This window comes from Ylistrum balloti, unplaced genomic scaffold (genome assembly GCF_031769215.1).
Source record: "Ylistrum balloti isolate Yb309-2 unplaced genomic scaffold, AGI_CSIRO_Ybal_v1 Utg370448, whole genome shotgun sequence".
Taxonomy (NCBI): Eukaryota; Metazoa; Mollusca; class Bivalvia; order Pectinida; family Pectinidae; genus Ylistrum; species Ylistrum balloti.
Window position 1 is genome coordinate 1,298,384 of NW_026782298.1, and position 27,630 is coordinate 1,326,013.

The 27,630-nt window shown below is 39.4% G+C and overlaps 1 protein-coding gene across 1 annotated transcript; it reads left to right on the forward strand.

The window, feature by feature from the left end:
- The first annotated feature begins 7,481 nt into the window (after nt 1-7,481).
- LOC132554894 (uncharacterized) lies at nt 7,482-21,602 on the forward strand. The gene is made up of 9 exons (XM_060219226.1): nt 7,482-7,643; nt 13,097-13,207; nt 13,907-14,159; nt 14,346-15,836; nt 17,949-18,257; nt 18,598-19,098; nt 19,309-19,394; nt 21,036-21,229; nt 21,401-21,602. Exons 1-9 carry the CDS (start codon nt 7,482-7,484, stop codon nt 21,600-21,602), a joined length of 3,309 nt encoding a protein of 1,102 aa, XP_060075209.1.
- The last annotated feature ends 6,028 nt before the right edge of the window (nt 21,603-27,630 follow it).

The window sequence follows — 27,630 nt, forward strand, 5'->3', positions numbered from 1 at the left end:
ACCATTACTACCGATGAAGGGAAGGTGTGAACGACACACTTAGTATTGAACAAAGTATTGATACCATTGTATTGAAGTATTCAAATAATCGAGTCAAGTATACAACGACCTCTGTGATTGGTTGGGGTAGGAGTTTAGACAACCTGAATAGTTGATCTGACACCCAATTTGTTCCGGTAGGCGGAGTTATTGTACCCTATCAGTTACATAACAATTACTAAGTAATCGCTGGAAAAATGTCCGACGACGGCAACAGTACGCAAAATTTTCTTCGACGAAATTATGTCCGATACGAACGATATGGGGAATCCTGTTTTTGTGCAAGGCGATGTGGTTGTGATGGATAATTGTGGATTCCATCACCATAGACAGGGAGAGCGCATTTTAAGAAATATGCTGAAAGAATATGGCGTGTCCCTGGTTTTTCAGCCGCCTTATTCCCCGGAATACAACGTAACTGAATATGTATTCAATGTCATGAGACAGAGGCTTCGGGCAAATACCCGACTTGTGTCAGAATTTCTGGAACTTGCAGTAGTAAATGCTCTAGATATTCCGCCCAACCAACTTCAAAGTTTTTTCACATGTTGCGGATATGTATAATTTTCGATGGAAAGATAAAAAATAAAATAAAAAATATATGGGACCACAGAATTCCTTTATTTTTTAATGCAGTATGAATTATCGGCATATATCAGGAGGTCCCAGGTAATTCGTAATTCTTTGTTACATATAATAGAGCTTGGGCTTAAACCGAAATATTTTGAGCCAACCCCCCCCCCCCCCCTTTCAAAAAAATAAATAAATAAATAAAACTAGTACAGAATGACTATATGACTATATTCACTGTTAAGATGTTATGAATTCTCCGGTCCCAGTGATCTAACCTGTTGATATATATTTTGTACGTAAATTAGTTTAGTACTGAGTAACTTTCGTTTTCTCGTTGTACCATCGATGGAAAAGCAAGGTATCATTTGGGTGTGAAGCCACCTGTGACTTGGACTCTTCCAATTAACCTCTCGCGACAGTCGAGTGTTTGTAAAATGCCGATGTCTGCACAGTATTTTTTCACCTGGCTCCACCCACAATCGATCTAGACTTGGCTCTGCCAATCAGAGAGCTTGTTGCATAAATTTAAGGAATTCGATTGGTGAAGTACTTCAGTACAATACTATCAATACTTTGTTTAGTACTACAGTACTTGAAACGTTCACACCTTCCCTTCATCGGTAGTAAGTAAGTAAGTGGAGGTTAAAGTACATCAAACAACCTGAAAGTACACTTACACGCCTGGTTATTATATAGTTTGATCCAATGACCTCATAAAAAGTCAATACGTTTCGAAAGATGATTTACGTGTTTTAGTAGATAATAAAAATGAGATCATTTGCTTGGTTCATTAGGGAGTAAAAATAGCATTATGATACCTAATCAAATATTGTCAGTCAAAAAAAAAACAAACAAAAAAACAAACAAAACAAACAACATCATTAGGTTTGATGATATCGTTAATTTGAAAAGAAATGATTTGAATTTAATACCACTGGCACAAATTCTGGATACTATGGTTTTTCATGGTTTCCAAGATTTGGACCTCTAGTAGCATGTCTCTTTGTGACACCGGAGAAGTTCGCGATATGACGGATCGATTTGACCTCGGTGGACGGATATGACAGATCGATTTGACCACGGTGGACGGATATGACAGATCGATTTGACCACGGTGGACGGATATGACAGATCGATTTGACCACGGTGGACGGATATGACAGATCGATTTGACCACGGTGGACGGATATGACAGATCGATTTGACCACGGTAGACGGATATGACAGATCGATTTGACCACGGTGGACGGATATGACAGATCGATTTGACCACGGTAGACGGATATGACAGATCGATTTGACCACGGTAGACGGATGACAGATCGATTTGACCACGGTGGACGGATATGGCAGATCGATTTGACCACGGTGGACGGATATGACAGATCGATTTGACCACGGTAGACGAATATGACAGATCGATTTGACCTCGGTAGACGGATATGACAGATCGATTTGACCTCGTAGACGGATATGACAGATCGATTTGACCACGGTAGACGGATGACAGATCGATTTGACCACGGTGGACGGATATGGCAGGCCGATTTTACTTCGGTAGACGGATGACAGATCGATTTGACCACGGTAGACGGATATGACAGATCGATTTGACCACGGTGGACGGATGACAGATCGATTTGACCACGGTAGACGGATATGGCAGGCCGATTTGACCACGGTGGACGGATATGACATCGATTTGACTACGGTGGACGGATATGACAGATCGATTTGACCTCGGTGGACGGATATGGTTCTGCCTCAGTTACCATAGTGCTGGTTACAAAGATCCATAAGCCACGCTCGAATTACCTTTGTGTCCCACCTTTTTTTCTTTGTTGAAAAATATGTTATATAGACCCTTGTATTCTCTGACTATAGCAATCTGTGATCCGGTACGTGATTGGCACGTAGATGTAGCGCGTGTGATCAGCTACAATGTATATAGAGTAAGACCGTGGTTACATGTCTAGGACTTTATACCGACTGGTAAGTGTCGTTTAATTATCTCATTTTGTCACTTAATAATAATAATACCGAAATGATGTCATCATACCAGCAGGTCGGTATTCTCTCTACATACACCGTAACAATCGTTAGGTCTCATCGATACTTAGTCTTTTCTAGTTTTTGCATCTTTATCTAATTTTGTAAAGCTGATACGCGGTGATCTTTTATACTAAATATCTACAAAAAAATACGAGTTATTGTGATAGCGCTGCCTAAACAGACGACGAGAAATCCATTATAAATATTAGAAAACAGTCACATGATCTGTCTGGGCATAAATTGATTGGCGTTTCGCAAAGGGGAAGGCTTATCAATAAGGTTAGAATAGATAGCTGGTTTCTGAAGAACGACGTTATTTCACCAGAACGGTCAATGTCTCGGACTTGACATGGCCGTCTGTCGTCTGTTTTCTCTCTATGTCTTTCTGTAGGTGCCATTAAGTTTAGCATAGATTTCTTGTTATCCATGGACAGGAAATCATCAAATATGGAAGTTAAAAAGCAAGCCCTTTTTACCGGGTTCGAGAGGTACTTCAGTAATTCAGCCAAAAGAGGAGCACAGATAATTTTCATGGGCGTGGAAAATGTTTGTTGGATGTCTTATCACTAAACACCACGAATTATTGTTCATCGCGTACGTTTCAGATCATGGGGGGGGGGAGGTGTTGGAATAATGGCTCTTGAATACGAGAAAAAATTTGAGAATGGTTCTCTGAAATAAGCACCCTACTTAAAGTTTTTTTTTCATATTCGTTACCTGTTAATCAGACGCACACTGAAAAAGAAAAAAAATATTCTTTTTTCTTTACAAGCATATGACTTCAAAAATACTAGTTTTTTTCTGCTGGTGTCCTTAAGCTACTCACTCCGCGACGTGTCCAGTCCTTTAGGGCCAACATTTTGACAACTTCCTAATTTATATGTTGATTACAGCGTGTGTATTTCATTGCTACAAGTCTTTAATGCTTCGATACCCCTGATCTAATCAGGAAAGCGTCAACAGATACGGGCGAGTTCTGATCCTCATTAGAAAGCACAAGTGTTTCTATAACCACATGGCGCATCGAGAAATAACACCCGGCGAATTGGAGCCTATTTCTGGTAGTGTTTGCTGTTTTTGTAGTCAGATCTAACGCCGATACAAATGCAAAGCCTGTTGATAAGGACGATATCACGATTATTTAGTTATGTCCCCCATACGAAGTGGGGTGGGGGGACATATTGTGTTTGCTCCGTTTCTTATTATTATTTATATCATTCTTATTTCTTCCGCTTTCTTCTGCCGGCGAGGTTCCCGACGCGTTTCTCAAAAACCATTGCATGGAATTTAACAAAAGTTTACACACATATTCATACATGCGAGGCGGAGTGCAGGCCATCTGAATTTTTCCAAACGGACATCTGAGCGGTCAGCTGTGGTAAAAATTTGGCCAAATTTTAGATATTGTCTGATTTTCGTGAAAATTGGTATATATGTATTAGGTGGCACTATAGGAGCAAAATGGCGTAGTCCATGTTTGGCATGACTGCAGGTCTGATTATTGTGAACATTTACTGCTGAAGGGGTCGTTTGGGGGACATTTGGAATGGTCCCCATTACAATTAGTATTGTTAGTTTTGTGGTAAAGGAGGTTTTACTGGCCCACGTTCAAAAACCGTCAAATGCTCCCGGGAGATTCCCATTTGAAGTTATTTAACAAGTTATTCATAGTTTGAATAGGCAATATTGTGAAATGAAGAATCTTTCAGAGCGGGGGCTTAGGTTGTGAGCCCCCATCATCTCACACCTTTAAAAACTCCTGTCAGAGCGGGAGCTTAGGTTGTGAGCCTCAATCTCACACCTTTAAACACTCCTGTCAGAGCGGGAGCTTGGGTTGTGAACCCCCATCTCACAACTTTAAAAACTCCTGTCAGAGCGGGAGCTTAGGTTGTGAGCCTCAATCTCACACCTTTAAAAACTCCTGTCAGAGCGGGAGCTTGGGTTGTGAACCCCCATCTCACAACTTTAAAAACTCCTGTCAGAGCGGGAGCTTAGGTTGTGAGCCTCAATCTCACACCTTTAAACACTCCTGTCAGAGCGGGGGCTTAGGTTGTGAGCCTCAATCTCACACCTTTAAACACTCCTGTCAGAGCGGGAGCTTAGGTTGTGAACCAACATCTCAGACCTTTAAAAACTCCTGTCAGAGCGGGAGCTTGGGTTGTGAACCCCCATCTCACAACTTTAAAAACTCCTGTCAGAGCGGGAGCTTAGGTTGTGAGCCTCAATCTCACACCTTTAAACACTCCTGTCAGAGCGGGGGCTTAGGTTGTGAGCCTCAATCTCACACCTTTAAACACTCCTGTCAGAGCGGGAGCTTAGGTTGTGAACCAACATCTCAGACCTTTAAAAACTCCTGTCAGAGCGGGAGCTTGGGTTGTGAACCCCCATCTCACAACTTTAAAAACTCCTGTCAGAGCGGGAGCTTAGGTTGTGAGCCTCAATCTCACACCTTTAAACACTCCTGTCACACCTCAATCTCACAACTTTAAACACTCCTGTCAGAGCGGGAGCTTAGGTTGTGAGCCTCAATCTCACACCTTTAAACACTCCTGTCAGAGCGGGGGCTTAGGTTGTGAGCCTCAATCTCACACCTTTAAACACTCCTGTCAGAGCGGGAACTTAGGTTGTGAACCAACATCTCAGACCTTTAAAAACTCCTGTCAGAACCCCCATCTCACAACTTTAAAAACTCCTGTCAGAGCGGGAGTTTAGGTTGTGAGCCTCAATCTCTCACCTTTAAACACTCCTGTCAGAGCGGGGGCTTAGGTTGTGAGCCTCAATCTCACACCTTTAAACACTCCTGTCAGAGCGGGAACTTAGGTTGTGAACCAACATCTCAGACCTTTAAAAACTCCTGTCAGAGCGGGAGCTTGGGTTGTGAACCCCCATCTCACAACTTTAAAAACTCCTGTCAGAGCGGGGGCTTAGTTTGTGAACCTCCATCATCTCACAATATAAACTGAAGCGATAACTGTCTCTGTCAAATGCACCTGTGATTCGTCACAATACCATGATAAAAGACAGAGGAAGTGGTGTTAAAGTGTTAGGAATAGATGTGCCAGTAGAACTAAGTTTCATTTTGTTTCCGCTGGAGTTAAAAGGAACAGCCACTTTTCGTAAGACAAGCTTTAATGTTATCAATCACGTGCAATTTACCTGATCCAGTTCGATATCAATCAAACGACAAATAATGTTATCACTCTATCAAATTGTGTCGTACTGCATTATAGTCACCATGGGTGATTTACGACGGTGTTACAACTACGAAGTAATGCGAATTCTCATGATCCACAATTAAATAGTCGTTCCATTAGACAGCGATTTCATATTCAAATTTGTAACAAATTTCAGCGGACTATCGTTCAAGTTGAAAACCCTTCTTCCTTTAAACTTAGGAAAAAAACCAGCGGTTTTTAATATTTCACTTGTAAATGTAGGTACTGCAGTGTGGGCACGGAGTGGAAGTGTATGGAAGTAATACATATAGAGGTGTAAGTAGGTGACACAGACGTAGGTACTGGGTATGAAATTGTGGATACGTTGACTTTCTTCGACTGAACAAATTGTTCCTGTTCAATCAACCTTGAATAGTCCTTACTGTTGTCGTATTGTCTCCTGAACATTGTCGACCTCTACAATCAGATTATTCATTCTTCAGTTTTAAACGACAAAGTAATTAAATTGCGTTACTGTAACTACACACACTTAAATATATTCATTGATATACAAGGTTACATTTTGTTGTCGTTGTTGTCAAAACAGCTGTTACCATGGTTACGATCTCTTCGACGTCAAACTGCGTTAAAACTTTGAAAAACCTACGGATATTTCGAGATATTAGCATTGAAATGAAAATTAAGGAATGCTTTTGTTTTTTCAACACTCGTGATGTTATAGCAACTTTAAGTTTCTGCACATATTAAGTAAAACGTGTCAAGAGATCCAATATTGATAACAATACCTCAAGAATATTTTGATTTATATAAACTTTAGAATATTTTTAATACTCTAGGTGAGAGTGAGATATGGTGATGCCATCGTCATAATATTGTGTCGCTACTTATACAATTTGTCACAACAATTCACTTAAAATATCAGTCTGTACCACGTATCTGGGAAGTCAGAATTTGATCCCTAAGCATAAACAGTCTTATCCTTAAGCATAAACAGTTTTATCCCAGAGTATAAACAGAGTTTATCCCTAAGTATAAACACGATTTTATCCCTAAGCATAGAAAGAGCTTTATCACTAAGCATAAACATTGTTTTATCCCTAAGCATAGAAAGAGCTTTATCACTTAGCATAAACAGTGCTTTATCCCTAAGCATAGAAAGAGCTTTATCACTAAGCATGAACAGTGTTTTATCCCTAAGCATAGAAAGAGCTTTATCACTAAGCATAAACAGAGTTTTATCCCTAAGCATAGAAAGAGCTTTATCACTAAGCATAAACAGAGTTTTATCCCTAAGCATAGAAAGAGCTTTATCACTAAGCATAAACATTGTTTTATCCCTAAGCATAGAAAGAGCTTTATCACTAAGCATAAACAGAGTTTTATCCCTAAGCATAGAAAGAGCTTTATCACTAAGCATAAACATTGTTTTATCCCTAAGCATAGAAAGAGCTTTATCACTAAGCATAAACAGAGTTTTATCCCTAAGCATAGAAAGAGCTTTATCACTAAGCATAAACAGAGTTTTATCCCATTTCTAAGCATATTGTTTTTACATATAGAGGATTTCACGGTATTTCTTGTTTTGTTGTAGAATGATGGTTTCCATTGCACAACTTGACCACATCGAACAGTGATAACAGCATGCAGCCTACAAATATGAGAGGGTCACCGCCAGATATGATACAGACGCCATACACACACCGACTTCTCGCCTTCGCCGGACATGAACTCAGAAGTTACATGAACAACACTGACCGTTATGAAGACTCTTTTGCCTCGACAGGACCATCTGTCGGCTATGCAGTAAGTGTCCCCGAATTTATCATTATTACTAAATAAAAGACATTAAAAAGAAAATGTTAATGCGAATTATGTTGGCAAAGCCTGTCAAACATATCCCAAAGACTAAAATAATATTTCTAGAACTGTATATCGAAGTTTATACTGCCGCAATCATCCGAGAGTTCATTAAGACCTTCACGCTAATATTGTTATTCGGATTTAGTGTTGACACTGGGTTTTTTTATGTTTATGGGAATCAATCTTCAATAACATTTTTAATGTGGAAAAAATCGGGTGTATATACCTGATTGAAATATATCCACGTAAAACGTGTTACGAGTGGGTGATGTATTATTTACCTTACTAAAATGGACACGTGTTTCTTTAATAGTAGCGGAAGTTGTGTCATCAATACATTAATTATGAATATTAAGTGTCGCTTCGATGGAGCTTACCTCCTATATACAAAATCTACAGAAATACTACGTCATTTTTATTTTCAAACTTATTGTCGGACAAAAATAAGATAAAAACAATATTCAATTCAAAACCTGGTAAAGAAGGAAGTATGTTTTATAAAAAAAAGACACGTGCCCTCATAGTCACAGCGTAAGCATCGCGTGTTCATAACAGCGAAGTTATAAAAAATTATCATGTCTCTAGTTTTTTTTATTGTATTAGGAAGATTTACTTTCATCACGGCTGACAAAGGTTTCACCTGTCAGTGACAATGTTTTGTGTCACACTTGGGGAAGACGATTGTGTTGCATGCATATATCGGAATTGAGATGGAACTATCTGACCTTTTTAGTGAACCTGATAACTCGTGCATATTATGTATCTGTCTTACTCATCTGTAAGTTATTTGGTCTGAAATCATTATGGGAACAATTTCTCAAATATTATGGATGACACTGCACACAGTTTATATACAATATTACCATTACAAACGATTAAACAGTGTTTATGTGATAAAAAAAATGCAGTGGCTGTTTTTTTATTACTTGTTTGATGTTTGGTATAAGCAGTGTTTATCACAATTTATATATGAGAAATCAGCAATGCTGTAGTTCCTCACGTGTTAATACCTCATTATGAACTTCTCGCCTGAGAGATAATACATGTTGTACGTATCTTGCAGACGTCATGGTTGGTTAACTTAATACAGAGTTCATTTTTAGATCTGTTTGTTGGTTCAAAATAACACTTATTTGATAAGTTATAAAAGCAACAGAAATTTTTTGACTGATAATGAAGGGATTTTTTTTTTAATTTATTTTATTTTTCAAGGCATTTTAAACATACAGATAAACAACCTTGCACACCCCACACATAGCAATTGTACACCTCATGCATCTTATCATTGTACAGTCATCATCATCAGCATCCCATGTACAATCTACAACATCATCTTCATCATCATCCCATATACAAACATCATCATCATCATCATCATCATCATCATCATCATCATCATCATTATTATTACTAGACATACAAGTACACAAACTTTCACACCCACACATTAAAAACACCATATTGGTAAAATCCTAATCCTTTGTTAGACTGTGGTTATCTGAACCCAACACTATCATATGACGAGCTTCTTACGTCAGGACACGTAAAAACAGTTATACAACTCCCAGTTTGGAAATAGGACACCTCCACCTTGATGAATTTTTACAAGGTGCTAATTCAAGTTAAATAAATATTCTTACGACCCAATCGGTGCTCTCATTGCCTGTAAGTTGAATAAGTGTAAAAGGTGGTTAGAATTTTGTTTTTGAATATATAATATAGTTTTATATCGCTATAATATGTTGGCTTGAACACGGAAATGTTTAAAGATAATTTATACCTCCCTAATTAAACTTTATACCTACAGGCTAAAGAGACGTTCACGTAGATAACTATTTTGGTTATCGTCGGAATAACTTATCCGACGAGCATCATGACCACCATCATTGAAAACAACATATTCCTAACTTTTTGTCTCCCTTAGAGATCAATTTTAAACTGATTACTATTGTATTCGATTAAAATTAGATTTTAAACATTTATTTCTCATTTTGTCATTGATTGAGTGTATAGCATCATCAAAATTAAAATGTAAAGACATACGTCACAAGATTCTCTACATCACAGGCGGTTGGTTTGAAACCTTAATTGACCAAATATGTCCAATAGTTGGTAAAAATAAATAGGTTTGTAATGACCCCTGACTATTTTCTTATTTAGCAATTATTTGTAAAACCGCATCACACAGACAAATAAAACTACCGGTGCTGACTTGAGTATTTACTATAGAGGAGATTTATTACGAAAATGAATAGCCTTAATGATGAAGACGACGATTCTGATATTCCTGATATGAATGAAAATGTATTTGATTTCATACTTAATAGTGAAATAACAGTAAATAAAGTCAAACTATCATTTACCTTCGTGATGATAAAGCGCCATGTATTGATAGTATATAAAAAGTCTACATTATCGATCTTACTGTTCTGTTCAGAACAGCGGCTGTGTACCGGAAGTCTGCACAATAGGAAAAACAATATATATAAAGGATAAATGCCGAGGTACTACGATAGAACTATTCTGAACTCTAGATTTAAAAAAATTTCAGAAGATATTGACATAATTTCTAGTGGTCAACTTTGTTTCAGAAAACTTTACATAAGATTAGCTTAACCTTGCATTCCCTGATATCTCTATATAATGACAAGATCATGTACCCTTCATATATATTTTCCTAAAGATGAAAAAAACTACTGTGTTGCGTTATCGACTTCAGAAAAACCTGTTTGGCGAGTTTTGTTTTTAGGCGAAGTTATGGGAAAATGATATCGCTGGTAAAAAAGTCCAATGCTATATTTAATCTTCACACGATTACATGTCATGTGTAAAACCTAGTATTGGAATGTCGAGATAAAACAAAGTGAAAACCTTGTCACATTATTATTTTCTTTATTTCTGAATAATTTCGAAGAATCTGTTGCATTTCTCGGTAATTTTGAGGTTTGAAAATACCAACATCATTAGAAATTATATTTCAAGTTTTGCAAGAACATTTTGTACAATGCAGATATAGTATTTGATATTAGTAGATTTCCTGTGAAATTAAAGTAATTTCTCGAATGATCATGTTTTGGTATAAACAAGTAACAGGTGAAAACAAACAAGTAACAGGTGAAAACAAACAAGTAACAGGTGAAAACAAACAAGTAACAGGTGAACACAAACAAGTAACAGGTGAAAACAAACAAGTAACAGGTGAAAACAATTAAGTAACAGGTGAAAACAAACAAGTAACAGGTGAAAACAAACAAGTAACAGGTGAACACAAACAAGTAACAGGTGAAACAAACAAGTAACAGGTGAAACAAACAAGTAACAGGTGAAAACAAACAAGTAACAGGTGAAACAAACAAGTAACATGTAACAGATGAAAACAAACATGTAACAGATGAAAACAAACAAGTAACAGATGAACACAAACCAGCACTGTATGGCCTCTCTGTAACAGGTGAAAACAATTGTGTGAAAACAAACTGTAACAGGTGAAAACAATTGTGTGAAAACAAACATGTAACAGGTGAAACAAACAAGTAACAGGTGAAACAAACAAGTAACAGGTGAAAACAAACAAGTAACAGGTGAAACAAACAAGTAACAGGTGAAACAAACAAGTAACAGGTGAACACAAACATGTAACAGATGAAAACAAACATGTAACAGATGAAAACAAACAAGTAACAGATGAACACAAACCAGCACTGTATGGCCTCTCTGTTACTATGGTATTGTGTGGTTTCACTGTTACAGTGGTATTGTGTGGTCTCTGTTACTGTGGCACTGTACGGCCTCTCTGTTACTGTAGCACTGTACGGCCTCTCTATTACTGTTTCAATGTATGGTCGTTCTTTAACTATGGAGTTATATGGCCTCCTTTTAACTGTGGAGCTATATGGCCTCACTGTTACTGTGGAACTGAATGTCCTCTCTGTTACTGTGGTACTGTATGGCCTCTCTGTTACTGTGGCACTGTATGGCCTCTCTATTACTGTGGTATTGTGTGGTCTCTGTTACTGTGGCAATATATGGCCTCTCTGTTACTGCGGCACTGTATGGCCTCGCTGTTACTGTGGTACTGAATGTCCTCTCTGTTACTGTGGTACTGTATGGCCTCTCTGTTACTATGGCACTGTATGGCCACTCTGTTACTGTGGTATTGTGTAGTCTCTGTTACTGTGGCACTATATGGCCTCTCTGTTACTGCGGCACTGTATGGCCTCGCTGTTACTATGGCACTAAATGTCCTCTCTGTTACTGTGGTACTGTATGGCCTCTCTTACTGTGGCACTGTATGGCCTCTCTGTTACTGTGGTATTGTGTGGCCTTTGTTACTGTGGTATTGTGTGGTCTCTGTTACTGTGGTATTGTGTGGCCTCTGTTACTGTGGTATTGTGTGGCCTCTGTTACTGTGGTATTGTGTGGTCTCTCTGTTATTGTTTCAATGTATGGCCGTTCTGTAACTATGTAGTTATATGGCCTCAATATCACTGTATGGCCTCTCTCTTCTGTGGTGATATATGGCCTCTGTGTTGCCGTGCCCCTGTATGTCCGCTGTGTTGCTGTGCCTCTGTATGGCCTCTGTGTTGCCGTGCCCCTGTATGTCCGCTTTGTTGCTGTGCCCGAGTATGAACTGTGGTCATTAATTTTGTTTTTGCTTTCCATTACTGCTAAATAAAATTGTTGATGTTTCATTAAATTTCTGTCGATAACATGTTGTAAGCTGGCACCTTAAGTACTTACACCTAACACAAAACAATGTAACGAACAAAATAGATTCTATTGGTTTTTTTATTCGCTGTTAGGTTGAACGATGAAATCATTAACAATATTGCAAACCATTTATAAAGCGCGTCTTTGTATTGAAGTTATGATAGAATGTAACTGCTTATCAGGGCCGATAGGCGAGGAGAGCTGTATGATGAATAATAGGTGATATCAGACATAGAACTGGCTGTAGTTATCTGATACTGAAGGTCATCTTACGGGTCATAGTTGCTATTTAAATCATATGCAAATGAGCGTTGTATTTGCATATCTTTATTAATTTTGTATGGTCCACAAGAACTTCGCCAAGAAGAGTGTAGCGATAAATTATGTTATACTGTTAATACCGACTGATATTGACTTTTTATCATCAACTGATGAATATCTGATTCTGTTGGATTAGGATGTTGTTACACAGACCTTGTAATGGGTACTATGTAAATCAGGTTTCACATGTACCTACCAATTTATCGGCAACTGTGACTTTCTGATTTAGGGTGAAGGCAGTGGACAGTGACGGTGGACGGTGCGAATTAATACCAGATGGCGCTAGTGATGTCCTGTCACACGAGGCAGGATTAATGATTGCTCCCACAAATTATTAATTTTCAACTTAATTTCTTTAATTACAGAACCAAGGACACACAACACCGGTGGTGACACAAGATGATCGAGAAGAGGAATATTCGCCGCCGACTCCACCAAGGACGCCGAACCATTCAACATCAGCCCCCTACCAACAGGTATTACCTTTTACACGACACATACAACTAACCGAACCATTCAACATCAGCCCCCTACCAACAGGTATTACCTTTTACGCGACACATACAACTAACCGAACCATTTAACATCAGCCCCCTACCAACAGGTATTACCTTTTACGCGACACATACAACTAGCCGAACCATTTAACACCAGCCCCTACCAACAGGTATTACCTTTTACACGACACATACAACTAACCGAACCATTCAACATCAGCCCCCTACCAACAGGTATTACCTTATACACGACGCATACAACTAGCCGAACCATTTAACATCAGCCCCCTACCAACAGGTATTACCTTTTACACGATACATACAACTAACCGAACCATTCAACATCAACCCCTACCAACAGGTATTACCTTTTACGCGACACATACAACTAGCCGAACCATTTAACACCAGCCCCCTACTAACAGGTACTACCTCCTACACGATGAATAGTTATTTTCCCGTTTTAGAGCCGTAATCATTGATAATGTGGTGTCAGCACTTTATATTTCATAGTAACGGGTGTGTAGCCTCTAGTCATATGGACTTAATAACCAACCATTAAACAGGCATTAAATAGTCAAAGAACAGGCCTCAGATATTTTTGTCTTAAAAAGTAATTGTTCGTTAACATTTCAAAATAATTAATAAACTCTTGTTTTCCATAATGTACCGTTTCAGCGTAACCACCCAGACGCTCGTGTTGGTGTGAGTATGCGTTTGTCTCCTTTGACTGTGAAGACCGATATGACGTCACCTGAAGACCAGCATGCCACCTCAGCTGTCTCTGGTGTACATTCTGATCCTTGTTCTCTGACGTCACCAAGACACACTAAGTTTCTGGACGACATGGACAATATGCTACAAACTAAACAAGCCATGGCGCAGTTGTTGTACGAAGCGATGAAGGAGCACCAGACTAAACTGAATCCAGGTAAATGTTCCCAAACGAAACAGCTAATAAATGTTAAAGACGAAGAGGCTAACACAGCTACAACAAGATAACAGTAAACTTTACTTAATTTTTCAAACAGATGGACTTAATCACTATTCCTACAAAAATAGAGTTTTGGTCCTTGCAATGTGTAGAGCTTAGACTGTTTGGTTGTTTATTTTCCAGTCTCCGCGGCCTACACTGACAGTAATTTGAAACCTTTCCCCCTTAAAGACCCGCCGAAATCAAAGTCAAAGTTCAAACGGCAAATCTCCACAGAATCAAACGACCCCAGCGATATCAAGGTAGGGATGAAGAGTCCGATTAAAAGGCTTCAGTCCAAATGTTATGACGAGCCAGACTACACTGAAAGGACAAATCTTCAAAACAGAAACACATCGAATGCGCCCCCACAGGGAAGCACCTGTCAGACTGCAGATGTCCCTAGTAAAGACAGCAAAAAGGAGGATCCGGCTAGTCAACACCCATATGCGATGAATGTCAAATGGATATTTAGTGAAACTGATCCTTCACCTAAAAAGGAGGAGGACTTCACAGAGATATCTGTAGTAGATGAAATATCTAAATCTAACGGTGAAGGTGTGGACAGGTGTGAACATTCTTTCGCACAGAGCAGCCAGGACGCCTCGCGCAATATCGGTAGTTTCCGTACGGTCGATGCTACAAACAATGGCTGTAATCATAATAATCAGGCGGAAAGTATCAGTAATGACTTATACAAGTACCGGATGGAAGTTGGTAAGACTAGATCATCGAAAGATGAAGAGCAGGACTGTCTCAGTCTTTCGACAAGTCCAAGGAAGACAGGGGAGGTCACCAAGGGTCGCGGATATGATAGCGTTGTGACAGTGCGAGGAAGTGAAATGACGGGAGGATACACCTCGGATCTTAAGTCTGGTGGTGATTCTGTAAGACATGGCGAGCACAGCAAACAGAAACTAGGAGAAGATATGTACATGATGATGTCCGGACTCCGGAATCGTGACGGGCGGACAACAGGTACAGCCACGACCGAGATGTCCCACGTGACCTCCAAGGGATTCGTTTTCCCGCCAGAAGCGAATATCAAAGAGCCTATTCCAATGAGTCCGAGAATTGTATGTACCCCTACTCGAACATCAGTCTCCACGGAATGCGATTCGTCGTCACGCGCTACGCCGAGAAACGCCTCACAAAGACCGCCAAGTATGACGTCAACACGTACTACATCTTTAAGTCGACAGATGATGCCGTCTCCCACGTCTAAAGAGCAGACGATGTATGGATGGGACGTCTCTCTTTACCAGAGAGAAGTAGGCAATCAGAGACGTCGCTTCTTCCATAGCATGAGTGACACTGACCATTCTCCGTCCAAACACGAAATAGAACAGATGAAATCACTCAACCGCACTATCTCAGATCCCTCCTGTTTTTCTCCCTCAAAAAAGAACATGCTAGCCGAAGAAATAATCCGCATGGATCCCCAGTATCTGGTGACGGGAGGCCAGTACGACGAGGAGGAGCTATCTCGCCCGTATAGTGACGAAGACAGACAGTATTCCTCAACCCAGTATCACCAAACCGAGCGGGCTCCGGGAATTCCCGGATATCACGGATCGGAGTCAGCAAGGCGACAGTTGTTCTCGGAGGCGAGCGGTGCTCCACATCAATACAAACGTAAGTTTTTCTTTTTGTCGTTTTCACCACTCAGTTACTGGCGGACACGATGACGTGATAAAACCGTGTCGAAAGAAAATATAACATGTTAAAAATTGGCCGTTACATAAGTCTTTTCCTTTCGCAGAATAGTGTTAATTGATTCAGGTATCCACATTAGAACTAGACACCTAACCTCTGGTGTACGTATTCTAGACCGAAAAAGCAGCCATGCATGGCTCAGGTAAACAGACGACACTGCATTATATTTGTGATGTATCGAACATCTAGGCCTTTCCCAACTAGAGAAGTTTCGTATATGTTGATACCCTACATTGAAGTTTTGAACTTTGACCCCTATGGAAAATTGGAAGTTTGTCCTTTGTGGAAGTTTTGCATAAACCAATCAAAAAGAAGTATCTTTAGGAGGTTGTTAGTCGAAACACGTAACTGTTTTCCTCTTAAATGTAAGAAAACGCCATTTAATGATATTAATACAATTTACCCCAGTGACCTTGAAAGTAGGTCAATGTCATTCATATTAACAACAATAATAGACAATCATATTACCTTCATATGTGTCAGATATCGAGTCTCTAGGTTCTTTCAGTCTTGAGACGACGTTTCGTATACATGGGTACCCTACATTGAAGTTTTGAACTTTGACCCTTATGGAACTCCGAAAGTTGGCATTTTGTGGAAGTTTTGTTTAAACCAATCAAAAGCCAGTCTCTACTGGAGGTTGCTTACCAAATCATATAACTGTTTACTCTTGAAAAAGTAAGAAAACGTCATTAAATGACGTTAATATAATTGACCCCTGTCACGTGAAAGTAGGTCAAGGTCATTCATAGTAACAGATGTAATAGGCAATTACCTTAGCAATATGTGTGTGAAATATCGAACGTCTAGACCTTTCCAACCTTGAGAAGAAATTTCTGGTAGTTTGGTACCCTAAATTGCACTTTTGAACTTTGAAAACTGGAAGTTGACGTTTTACAAAAAAATGTCCTACAAGAAGTGCCATTTACTTTCAAATCTACATAACATACCCAAAGATAGTTTCAAAATGTCACGTCATTATTTAGATATTGAGGTTAGGGCAAAAATCAAATATGGCGTCATGGCGGCCATTTTGTTTCTTTAAACAGAAGTTAGAAGGTACGTTAATAAACCTATTCCATAACAATTAAACAAAATGTCATCGTAGGATCTTGGAGTAATTTTAGTTCAAATTTTTTTCTGCACATTACATTGAACTATGGAAAAGAATGACGTCACAGAAGAAATGTACACTAAAATGATCGGATTGACCATTTGCATTAACTGTGGGGGAAAAATCGAATTTTTTTCTTCTATTTTTAGGTGACCTTGACCTCTTGGCGTTCTCATTTATTTGAAAGAATTTCTATTAACATGTATAAAAAGAGATATGACCCTTCTCTACATAAAATATAATTGGAGCAAATTTGTAGGATAAATAGTGTTCGAGTTATTGATGTTTTTAGAATTTCTGGTAATTGGGTCATGGCGGCCATATTTGATCTTTGACCTACTAGAAAATGCGGCAGTAATAAGCTCAGATGCACTTCCATAACATACTATATAGGCTGCGTGCCTATCCCTTACCGTTTAAAAGATTGTGAACCCTCAATTTCGGAAGAAGAATAATAAGAGACATAACAAAAACGATAGGTCTTTTCACCTTTTGGAGAAATAGTCTAATAACGGTAATAGAAACAGTAAGTCCTGCACTTTATTTGTCTTCAAAAGGTCACGTGATGGAAGATACTGGTGATCATTACCCTGGTATGATAAATACGAATGATAGAATACTGACGTCTTTTTCTAGTGCTTAAGTCAGTACGAAAAGTTATTAAGTTAGATCATTTGTGTACTTGTGATACAAATTTCTATTCAATATAAAATTGATGTATTTTACAAACAATTTCATAACAAATGTACCGGAGCAGACCTATATTTATTTGATGGCCTCACAGAATGTATTCCACAGATCTTGTCAGGCCATTCAGATATACACCAACAAGCGGATTGGCACGGGATTCACAAGGTGTTTGATCGATGTGATTTTGTTAGATATAAAACAACGGCGTGCGTTGGTTTTTGTTACAGATCGAGTTCCAAGAGAATCTGCTCGAGATAGAATACCAGATGATATTGCCTCTTTCCTCGTCATGTCCAAATTCTGCACGGCTGAGGACATCATTAGTTTCAATGAAAAGGACAAGCTATGTCCGCGAGATGTGCAGGACTATCGACTGACAAGAGATTGGATGATGGCCAGACACGTGACCGGAAACTATCGGCAGTCAGATGACTTTAATGTCCGACCACAGGAGGAATATGGTTCCAGGCTCCAGATACCAACACGACAAGTCAGTTATCAGGCTCCGTCACCGCCACAACGCAAGCGCAATCGAGGTAAGCCTCTATTTGGACTTCTATGTCTCCGCTGTCGTTAGCGTCTCCTGATGAGACGACTTGTAAGGAAGATCAGTTCTAAACCCATAATATGTGCTGTGGATATGTTATATCGTAGTATACATATAGTCAAAATATCCAATGCGTATTACTGAAATGCGAAGCAAATTTCCCCGATAAACTTAATAAAGATCTATTTTATCAAAACCATCGATCATGTATTTTTTTTCTTCTGTATACAATTGCAAGTCTGTAAGATAAGTTAGGTACTGCAGTGATCTTGATCCTCCCGTTTTGTTGTAACCTGGGTTGTAAATGTGTACATAACTTTACTCGCCAGGTGAGGTGGATATCCGTATGGTGTGTGAGGACTTCCGGCTATCTGATAAAACCAAGAACTTCCGGTTTGCAGACGATGCTGCCAAGAACTGTCAGTGTGCTAACGTTGAGAACGAGATTCTCGAGATGGCACGTGACGCGTTCGCGAAAATTCGAAGAAAAGATGATTCTGCTGAGGCCCATGATCAGTTTGGCAAGGAGCTGCAAGAAACTAAATCTCGCATCTACCAGGCTTTTGATATATTGAGCGGTGTGAAAGCGATTTGTAAACATGAGCGAACCGTTGTAGATATGTTTAGTGGCAGTGTTGTGTTCAGGGTTCGATGCCCTACCGTTTTTGCACTTGACAACCTCTGGGACTCCTATCAATCCGGGGATTTAAACACGATTGTAAACAGACACTTTGTGTGGGATTCCTTGCGGTCTAAATACTCGGACATGGATATAGGGCTGATTGTGACCATAGCGGAGGGCGAGTACCAACTGGCTAGGGCAGAATTAGGTAACTAACAGGACTGTGGTTTATGAAATGTTCAAGATGAGTTATTTTAAATATTGTATAATTTGAATAATTCTAAGCTTAAACTATATTTAAAACTCGTTCACCCAGCAGCTAGATAACTAGACGAACATGCAGGTTTATTTTAAACAATAATGGCTGGTGATAAAGGTTAGGATCTAAAGACTTTGATTATGATAATTATCTTTACAGGCACTTTGATGTCTCCGGGAAGGTTGGATAACTCCTTATCAAAAAGTGACACCGAAATAGCGAGTATTACAGGGGATTCTGTCAAGGTAAAGTATGATTCATCAGGTACATCATTGTTATATATATACAAGTTTTTACACATAGTTCACTTATTGTCTACACCTTAAGATCGTAGATTTCTACTCAGATGAAAACCAATCTACTATAATCATTATTGTGCTTGTTTAAATACATATAATGCATTATGAGAATATCAAAAGACCAGTACAAATTCATAATCTTAGTACTCAGGAGAAAAGGTCAGAGTTCACTACATCGGAACTCGGTTACCGGTCTCTTACCTTTATCTTAGTATTCAGGAGAAAAGGTCAGAGTTCACTTCATCGCAACTCGGTTACCGGTCTCTTACCTCTATCTTAGTACTCAAGAGAAAAGGTCAGAGTTTACCTCTATCAGGAGAAAAGGTCAGAGTTCACCACATCGGAACTCGGTTACCGGTCTATTACCTTTATCTTAGTATTCAGGAGAAAAGGTCAGAGTTCACCACATCGGAACTCGGTTACCGGTCTCTTACCTTTATCTTAGTACTCAGGAGAAAAGGTCAGAGTTCACCACATCGGAACTCGGTTACCGGTCTATTACCTCTATCTTAGTACTCAAGAGAAAAGGTCAGAGTTCACCACATCGGAACTCGATTACATATTGAATGTCTTTTACCTTTCTTTACTGAGTCCACGTGCTGTAGTGACTTGATAATCAAGCATTTCATTAAACAATGTATAACACTTTCTTCATTAAGCAACCTTGTTTGTTGTAACACTGGATCTTATTTTCGAAAATTACAAAAATTACTTTTCACATATCCATTACTGTATGGTCAGATGTCGCAGTGACAACGCATTCTCCATTCACCTAGGCGTCAGGGGTTTTATTTCTGGAACGGACGTAAACAAGAATAAGAGTGAGATTTCTCTGAGTACAATGATTTCCTCCCACAATGCACCTCGCGCGCTTCCATACAGGCAAACTACTGTGATAATTATATATATATATATATAGTGATTACGTTGGAAACAATTTTTAAAGTTTAACTTTATTTTTTCATATTTCCACGTAGATCGAATATTTTGACATGCGTCATTAGGCACGATTCAGTGCAAGTCAAACACGATCCAGCACAATTCAGACACGATTCAGCAAAATTCAGACACGATTCAGTACAAATTCGGACACGATTCAGTACAAATTCGGACACGATACAACACAATTCAGACACGATTCAGCACAATTCAGCACCAGTCAGACACGATTCAGCACAATTCAGACACGATCTAGCACAATTCAGACACGATTTATCACAATTCAGACACGATTCAGCACAATTTAGACACGATTCAGCACAATTTAGACACGATTCAGCACAATTCAGGTTAAGGAAGACTGAATAGACATATCAAACCGTTGAAGTCTGAATTTTCAATGAGTGTTGCGGGATAAACAGAATACACGATTCATGTCCACGGCATCCTTTCTGCTTCCATTGAAAAAATCAACCAGTAGAAAAAAGTATTTTTCTGTAAAGCTGTCAACGAGCGAAATTCTGTTATAACGTCTCATAATGTATATCACAGACAAAAAAAAACACAAAACTTATTCATGAAAGGTAAATCTAATTTGAACAAAAAGTTCAGTTTTGATTGGCATTTAAATCTGGCACTTTATTGTAGGAGAACTTTCGTTGTACCAAAGTGTTGTCGTCGGCCTCCCATCTCGGTATCATCCACAGTCGCTGTCAGTCTGCTCCAGTCACACCCTCCCCAGCATCTAGTCCATCATGGCTTCCCAAGTCCCCCATGTCGCCGCTAGGGGGCGACCGCAAGTTCACATTTCCTGGTGAACCACGCCGTATATTTCAGGAACGGTATGTATAATCTTGTGTGTCAGTAGGCTTGTTCATATAGGTTAAGTTTCTATGAATGTAGGCCAAATATCAAGATTTTTTGTAACGTTGCACAGAACAATTTTGCGTAGCGAAGGTTCACGCCAGTAAGAAATGAGTACCAAAATAACACTGTATTTTTGCGTTTCACAGAAACAAAGGGTCGTGTTCTCCAACCATGAAGAAATTATTTGATTTCGAGTTGAACCTTTCTCCGAAGACGTCGCCGAAGAGGAAGACTTTTGCGGAGGGATTTCCACGAGAAAATGTTCATCCGGAAGTTCACTCTCCGAAACGGAAAAATAATGGAACAAGTTTCCCTTTTAAAGACAAAAGTAATGACGTGGAAACATAAGATTGTGACATATTCACACCTTACAGCTGATTAACGGACGGTGAAATAAGTTATCCATATACAATATCAGAGTGACTATCAACGTTTTTTTTTAAAATTAATTGGTTGAAGAACCCACGTGGTATGTTATCTACTTTGTAGGAATTCTTCTGACTCACGTGATATGGTATCTACTTTGTAGGAATTCTTCTGACTCACGTGATATGGTATCTACTTTGTAGGAATTATTCTGACTCACGTGATATGGTATCTACTTTGTAGGAATTCTTCTGACTCACGTGATATGGTATCTACTTTGTAGAAATTCTTCTGACTATTATCTACTATATATCTACCACGTGCTGTACTGTCGAGCTATTGTCTACCCCGTATAGAGTCTTATTTTACAGGATTTCTTGTTTGTGTGAAAGGACTTGATGGCATCTATTGAAAACTCTATTTTATTTTATCATTTACCACATAGATCTATACAAGTTCCGAGTTTAGTCCCACAGACAGCCGTCCTAGCCCTATGTTACACAGATATATCAATTAGAAAGACAAGGAGTTTAGTTAGAAGTCCCACAGGCAGCCGTCCTTACTCCATGTTACACAGATATATCTATGAAGGCAAGGAGTTTAGTTAGAAGTCCCACAGACAGACGTCCTTACTCCATGTTACACAGATATATCTATGAAGGCAAGGAGTTTAGTTAGAAGTCCCACAGACAGCCGTCCTAGCCCAATGTTACACAGATATATCTGTGAGAAAGACTAGGAGTTTAGTTAGAAGTCCCACAGACAGCCGTCCTAACTCCATGTTACACAGATATATCAATTAGAAAGACAAGGAGTTTAGTTAGAAGTCCCACAGGCAGCCGTCCTTACTCCATGTTACACAGATATATCTATGAAGGCAAGGAGTTTAGTTAGAAGTCCCACAGACAGCCGTCCTAACTCCATGTTACACAGATATATCTATGAAGGCAAGGAGTTTAGTTAGAAGTCCCACAGACAGCCGTCCTAACTCCATGTTACACAGATATATCTATGAAGGCAAGGAGTTTAGTTAGAAGTCCCACAGACAGCCGTCCTAACTCCATGTTACACAGATATATCTATGAAGGCAAGGAGTTTAGTTAGAAGTCCCACAGACAGCCGTCCTAGCCCTATGCTTCATTCCCTGTTTGTTTGATACAAGGCGCCCTTTGTTTTCACCGTCCAAATCAAAATCACTTTTAAAGTGAAATCTGAACTACGTTATCATAACAGTCTCAAATTATTACTAATTAATTGTTGTTGTTGTCAAGTCAGTGAGTACAACAACTTCAGAGTGAATTGTGATGTACACCTTGTCAAGTCAGTGTGTACAACAACTTCAGAGTGAACGGTGATGTACACTTTGTCAAGTCAGTGTGTACAACAACTTCAGAGTGAATTGTGATGTACACTTTGTCAAGTCAGTGTGTACAACATTAGAGTGAACAGCCATATACACTTTGTCAAATTATTGTGTACAACAGCTGTCCATATACCAATAATACATGCCACATGTTAGTATTATATGTTACTATATGATACAGGTCGTCAGTATGTATTTTTCCCATACTATTACCGGAAACGACTTCCAGAATGATTACACTACAGTTTACATAGACTATGTGACTTGTGAATCCTGACAACAGTCTACACATGTCTCTGGTGTGTCTGTAGCTTTGTATGCGTTGTGGTATCAATGCTGTGCATTTAAGGTCGGTTTTCACTCCTTTATACAATCTTCCTGTAAGGAATATTTGTTCTCGATGTCTGTAAATGATTTAATCAATGAATTTAACATTAACCACTAAATAGGATTTATACCTACTACTAGGTGACCATTAGCAGTGTCCATCTGCCTTTCCTATAACTAGGTGACCACCAGCAGTGTCCATCAGCCTTTCCTGTTACTAGGTGACCACTAGCAGTGTCCATCAGCCTTTCCTGTTACTAAATGACCACTAGCAGTGTCCATCAGCCTTTCCTGTTACTAGGTGACCACTAGCAGTGTCCATCAGCCTTTCCTGTTACTAAATGACCACTAGCAGTGTCCATCAGCCTTTCCTATAACTAAATGACCACTAGCAGTGTCCATCAGCCTTTCCTGTTACTAGGTGACCACTAGCAGTGTCCATCAATCAGCCTTTCCTGTTACTAGGTGACCACTAGCAGTGTCCATCAGCCTTTCCTGTTACTAAATGACCACTAGCAGTGTCCATCAGCCTTTCCTGTCACTAGGTGACCATTAGCAGTGTCCATCAGCCTTTCCTGTTACTAGGTGACCACCAGCAGTGTCCATCAGCCTTTTCTATAACTAGGTGACCATTAGCAGTGTCCATCAGCCTTTCCTGTCACTAGGTGACCATTAGCAGTGTCCATCAGCCTTTCCTGTCACTAGGTGACCATTAGCAGTGTCCATCAGCCTTTCCTGTTACTAGGTGACCATTAGCAGTGTCCATCAGCCTTTCCTGTTACTAGATGACCACCAGCAATGTCCATCAGCCTTTTCTATAACTAGGTGACCATTAGCAGTGTCCATCAGCCTTTCCTGTCACTAGGTGACCACCAGCAATGTCCATCAGCCTTTTCTATAACTAGGTGACCATTAGCAGTGTCCATCAGCCTTTCCTGTCACTAGGTGACCACTAGCAGTGTCCATCAGCCTTTTCTATAACTAGGTGACCATTAGCAGTGTCCATCAGCCTTTCCTGTCACTAGGTGACCACTAGCAGTGTCCATCAGCCTTTCCTGTTACTAGATGACCACCAGCAATGTCCATCAGCCTTTTCTATAACTAGGTGACCATTAGCAGTGTCCATCAGCCTTTCCTGTCACTAGGTGACCACTAGCAGTGTCCATCAGCCTTTCCTGTCACTAGGTGACCACTAGCAGTGTCCATCAGCCTTTCCTGTTACTAAATGACCACCAGCAGTGTCCATCAGCCTTTCCTGTTACTAAATGACCAATACCTAGCAGTGTCCATCAGCCTTTCCTATAACTAGGTGACCACTAGCAGTGTCCATCAGCCTTTCCTATAACTAGGTGACCACCAGCAGTGTCCATCAGCCTTTCCTGTTACTAGATGACCACTAGCAGTGTCCATCAGCCTTTCCTATAACTAGGTGACCACTAGCAGTGTCCATCAGCCTTTCCTGTCACTAGGTGACCACTAGCAATGTCCATCAGCCTTTCCTATAACTAGGTGACCACTAGCAGTGTCCATCAGCCTTTCCTATAACTAGGTGACCACTAGCAGTGTCCATCAGCCTTTTCTATAACTAGGTGACCATTAGCAGTGTCCATCAGCCTTTCCTGTCACTAGGTGACCACTAGCAGTGTCCATCAGCCTTTCCTGTTACTAGATGACCACCAGCAATGTCCATCAGCCTTTTCTATAACTAGGTGACCATTAGCAGTGTCCATCAGCCTTTCCTGTCACTAGGTGACCACTAGCAGTGTCCATCAGCCTTTCCTGTCACTAGGTGACCACTAGCAGTGTCCATCAGCCTTTCCTGTTACTAGATGACCACCAGCAGTGTCCATCAGCCTTTCCTGTTACTAGATGACCACCAGCAGTGTCCATCAGCCTTTCCTATAACTAGGTGACCACCAGCAGTGTCCATCAGCCTTTCCTATAACTAGGTGACCATTAGCAGTGTCCATCATCCTTTCCTGTTACTAGATGACCACCAGCAGTGTCCATCAGCCTTTCCTATAACTAGGTGACCACTAGCAGTGTCCATCAGCCTTTCCTGTCACTAGGTGACCACTAGCAATGTCCATCAGCCTTTCCTATAACTAGGTGACCACTAGCAGTGTCCATCAGCCTTTCCTATAACTAGGTGACCACCAGCAGTGTCCATCAGCCTTTCCTATAACTAGGTGACCACTAGCAGTGTCCATCAGCCTTTCCTATAACTAGGTGACCACTAGCAGTGTCCATCAGCCTTTCCTGTTACTAGATGACCACCAGCAGTGTCCATCAGCCTTTCCTGTTACTAGATGACCACCAGCAGTGTCCATCAGCCTTTCCTGTTACTAGATGACCACCACCAGTGTTCTATTTTTTAAAAGTTTTGATCTCAAGATTTACTGATCCGTGGCAGCATAACTTTTATTATCCCCGATTGTGTTCGTTATTCTCAATGGTTTTTAATGATGAAAAATCCATGTATTTTTACAAGTTACTGTTATAACATTAATCTTCGTGGGGTTTTATTTGCGTTGGATTCGTTGACACTCTTAACCCAGAAATTTAATTGTCCATTAAAAATGAACAGTTAAAAGTTAACATATATTACAGTATTTGTTGACTTCCTAAATTTACCCACAAAATCAAGTGTCAACGAAACAATTTTCAGGAGAAACCCACGAAATTTGATGTCCAATGATTCTTGACTTTACTCGTTAACCACTCAATATAAACTCTAGTGGTTGTTAAATGTAGAAAAAGTGATTGCTATGTAAGTTTGCACCGAATGTGTTCAACTTGAAACGATTGTTTGATCTCAAACTTTATTGCGCGTGAATGTAACTCATTTAATAGATTTCATTGTGTGGGTACACGTATCATCATTTAATTGTGTGGGTACACGTATCATCATTTGATTGTGTGGGTACACATATCATCATTTAATTGTGTGGGTACACGTATCATCATTTAATTGTGTGGGTACACGTATCATCATTTAATTGTGTGGGTACACGTATCATCATTTAATTGTGTGGGTACACGTATCATCATTTGATTGTGTGGGTACACGTATCATCATTTAATTGTGTGGGTACACGTATCATCATTTAATTGTGTGGGTACACGTATCATCATTTGATTGTGTGGGTACATATATCATCATTTGATTGAATATTCGTCACTTCACTTCTTATTATCATCAAAGAGGAATCATAGCGTAAGGTAGGTACATTACGCGCGCGATGCCCACGACACAGTCAACCGTCGTAAAATAAAGATCAATTTCCAGATTTTCTCTGAATCTAATCTGTAATCACAGATCCTGTATATGTAAAGACGAAACAATGTATATCTATGTTGTCGATTGTACTGAGTCATATGAGTTAATCTGATATCTGGATATTAAAATTTGTAGATTGGGTAGGCCTCATTACCTGAGTCTGGCATCATCGCACATCGCGGCGTCATGTACCGTAACGCTCTAGTTCCCTTTTATATAACGACGTATTAACTGAAATTAAATTGAACAATTGGGCTGTTATCGTGTCAAAACTGCTACAAACACTTCTGAAAAATTGTAAAATTTTGCTTTTTTTTATTGAAGAAAATTTATTGCGAAATAAGTAATCTGAAGCGTTATTGATGTGTTGCTAATACCTTATTTATGATAATTAGCTATGCTTGTCGAGTGATGGTTTGTGTAGTATCATATGACTAGACCTGCCACTTGCTATTTATGGAAGAGAATATGTTATTTTATATGACTGTGACGTCAGACTGTTAAAATTGCTTTATTTACTTGTAGATTGTTATCATAGACATACTAAACAGTTAATTTATTTCAAAATATATATAAAGTATGTATTCGGATTTTTTATTTAACAAATATTTATAGTATATACATCCCATAATATGTTATATATCGTTTTGTTGTGAATTATGTAAGGTACATACACGGAGTAGGCATCCTTTGTTGACAAGTGTCACTAATTTCCGAACGCAGCTTTTAAAAAATGATATGTTGCCGTCAAAAATGGTTTTATAATCATAGATTATGTACTTGGTTTTAGGTAGTGGAGAGTACACAGCTCGGTCAGAATTTATACACGGCTATTGGTAAACAATGACAAAGCACCAAAATTTATATCTACACTCCTTGATCTATTTACAAAACATACTGTCTAAGGCGAGAAATACAAACACACTCTCTACGACGAGAAACACAAACATACTCTCTAAGGCGAGAAATACAAACACACTCTCTAAGGCGAGAAATACAAACACACTCTCTAAGGCGAGAAATACAAACACACTCTCGAA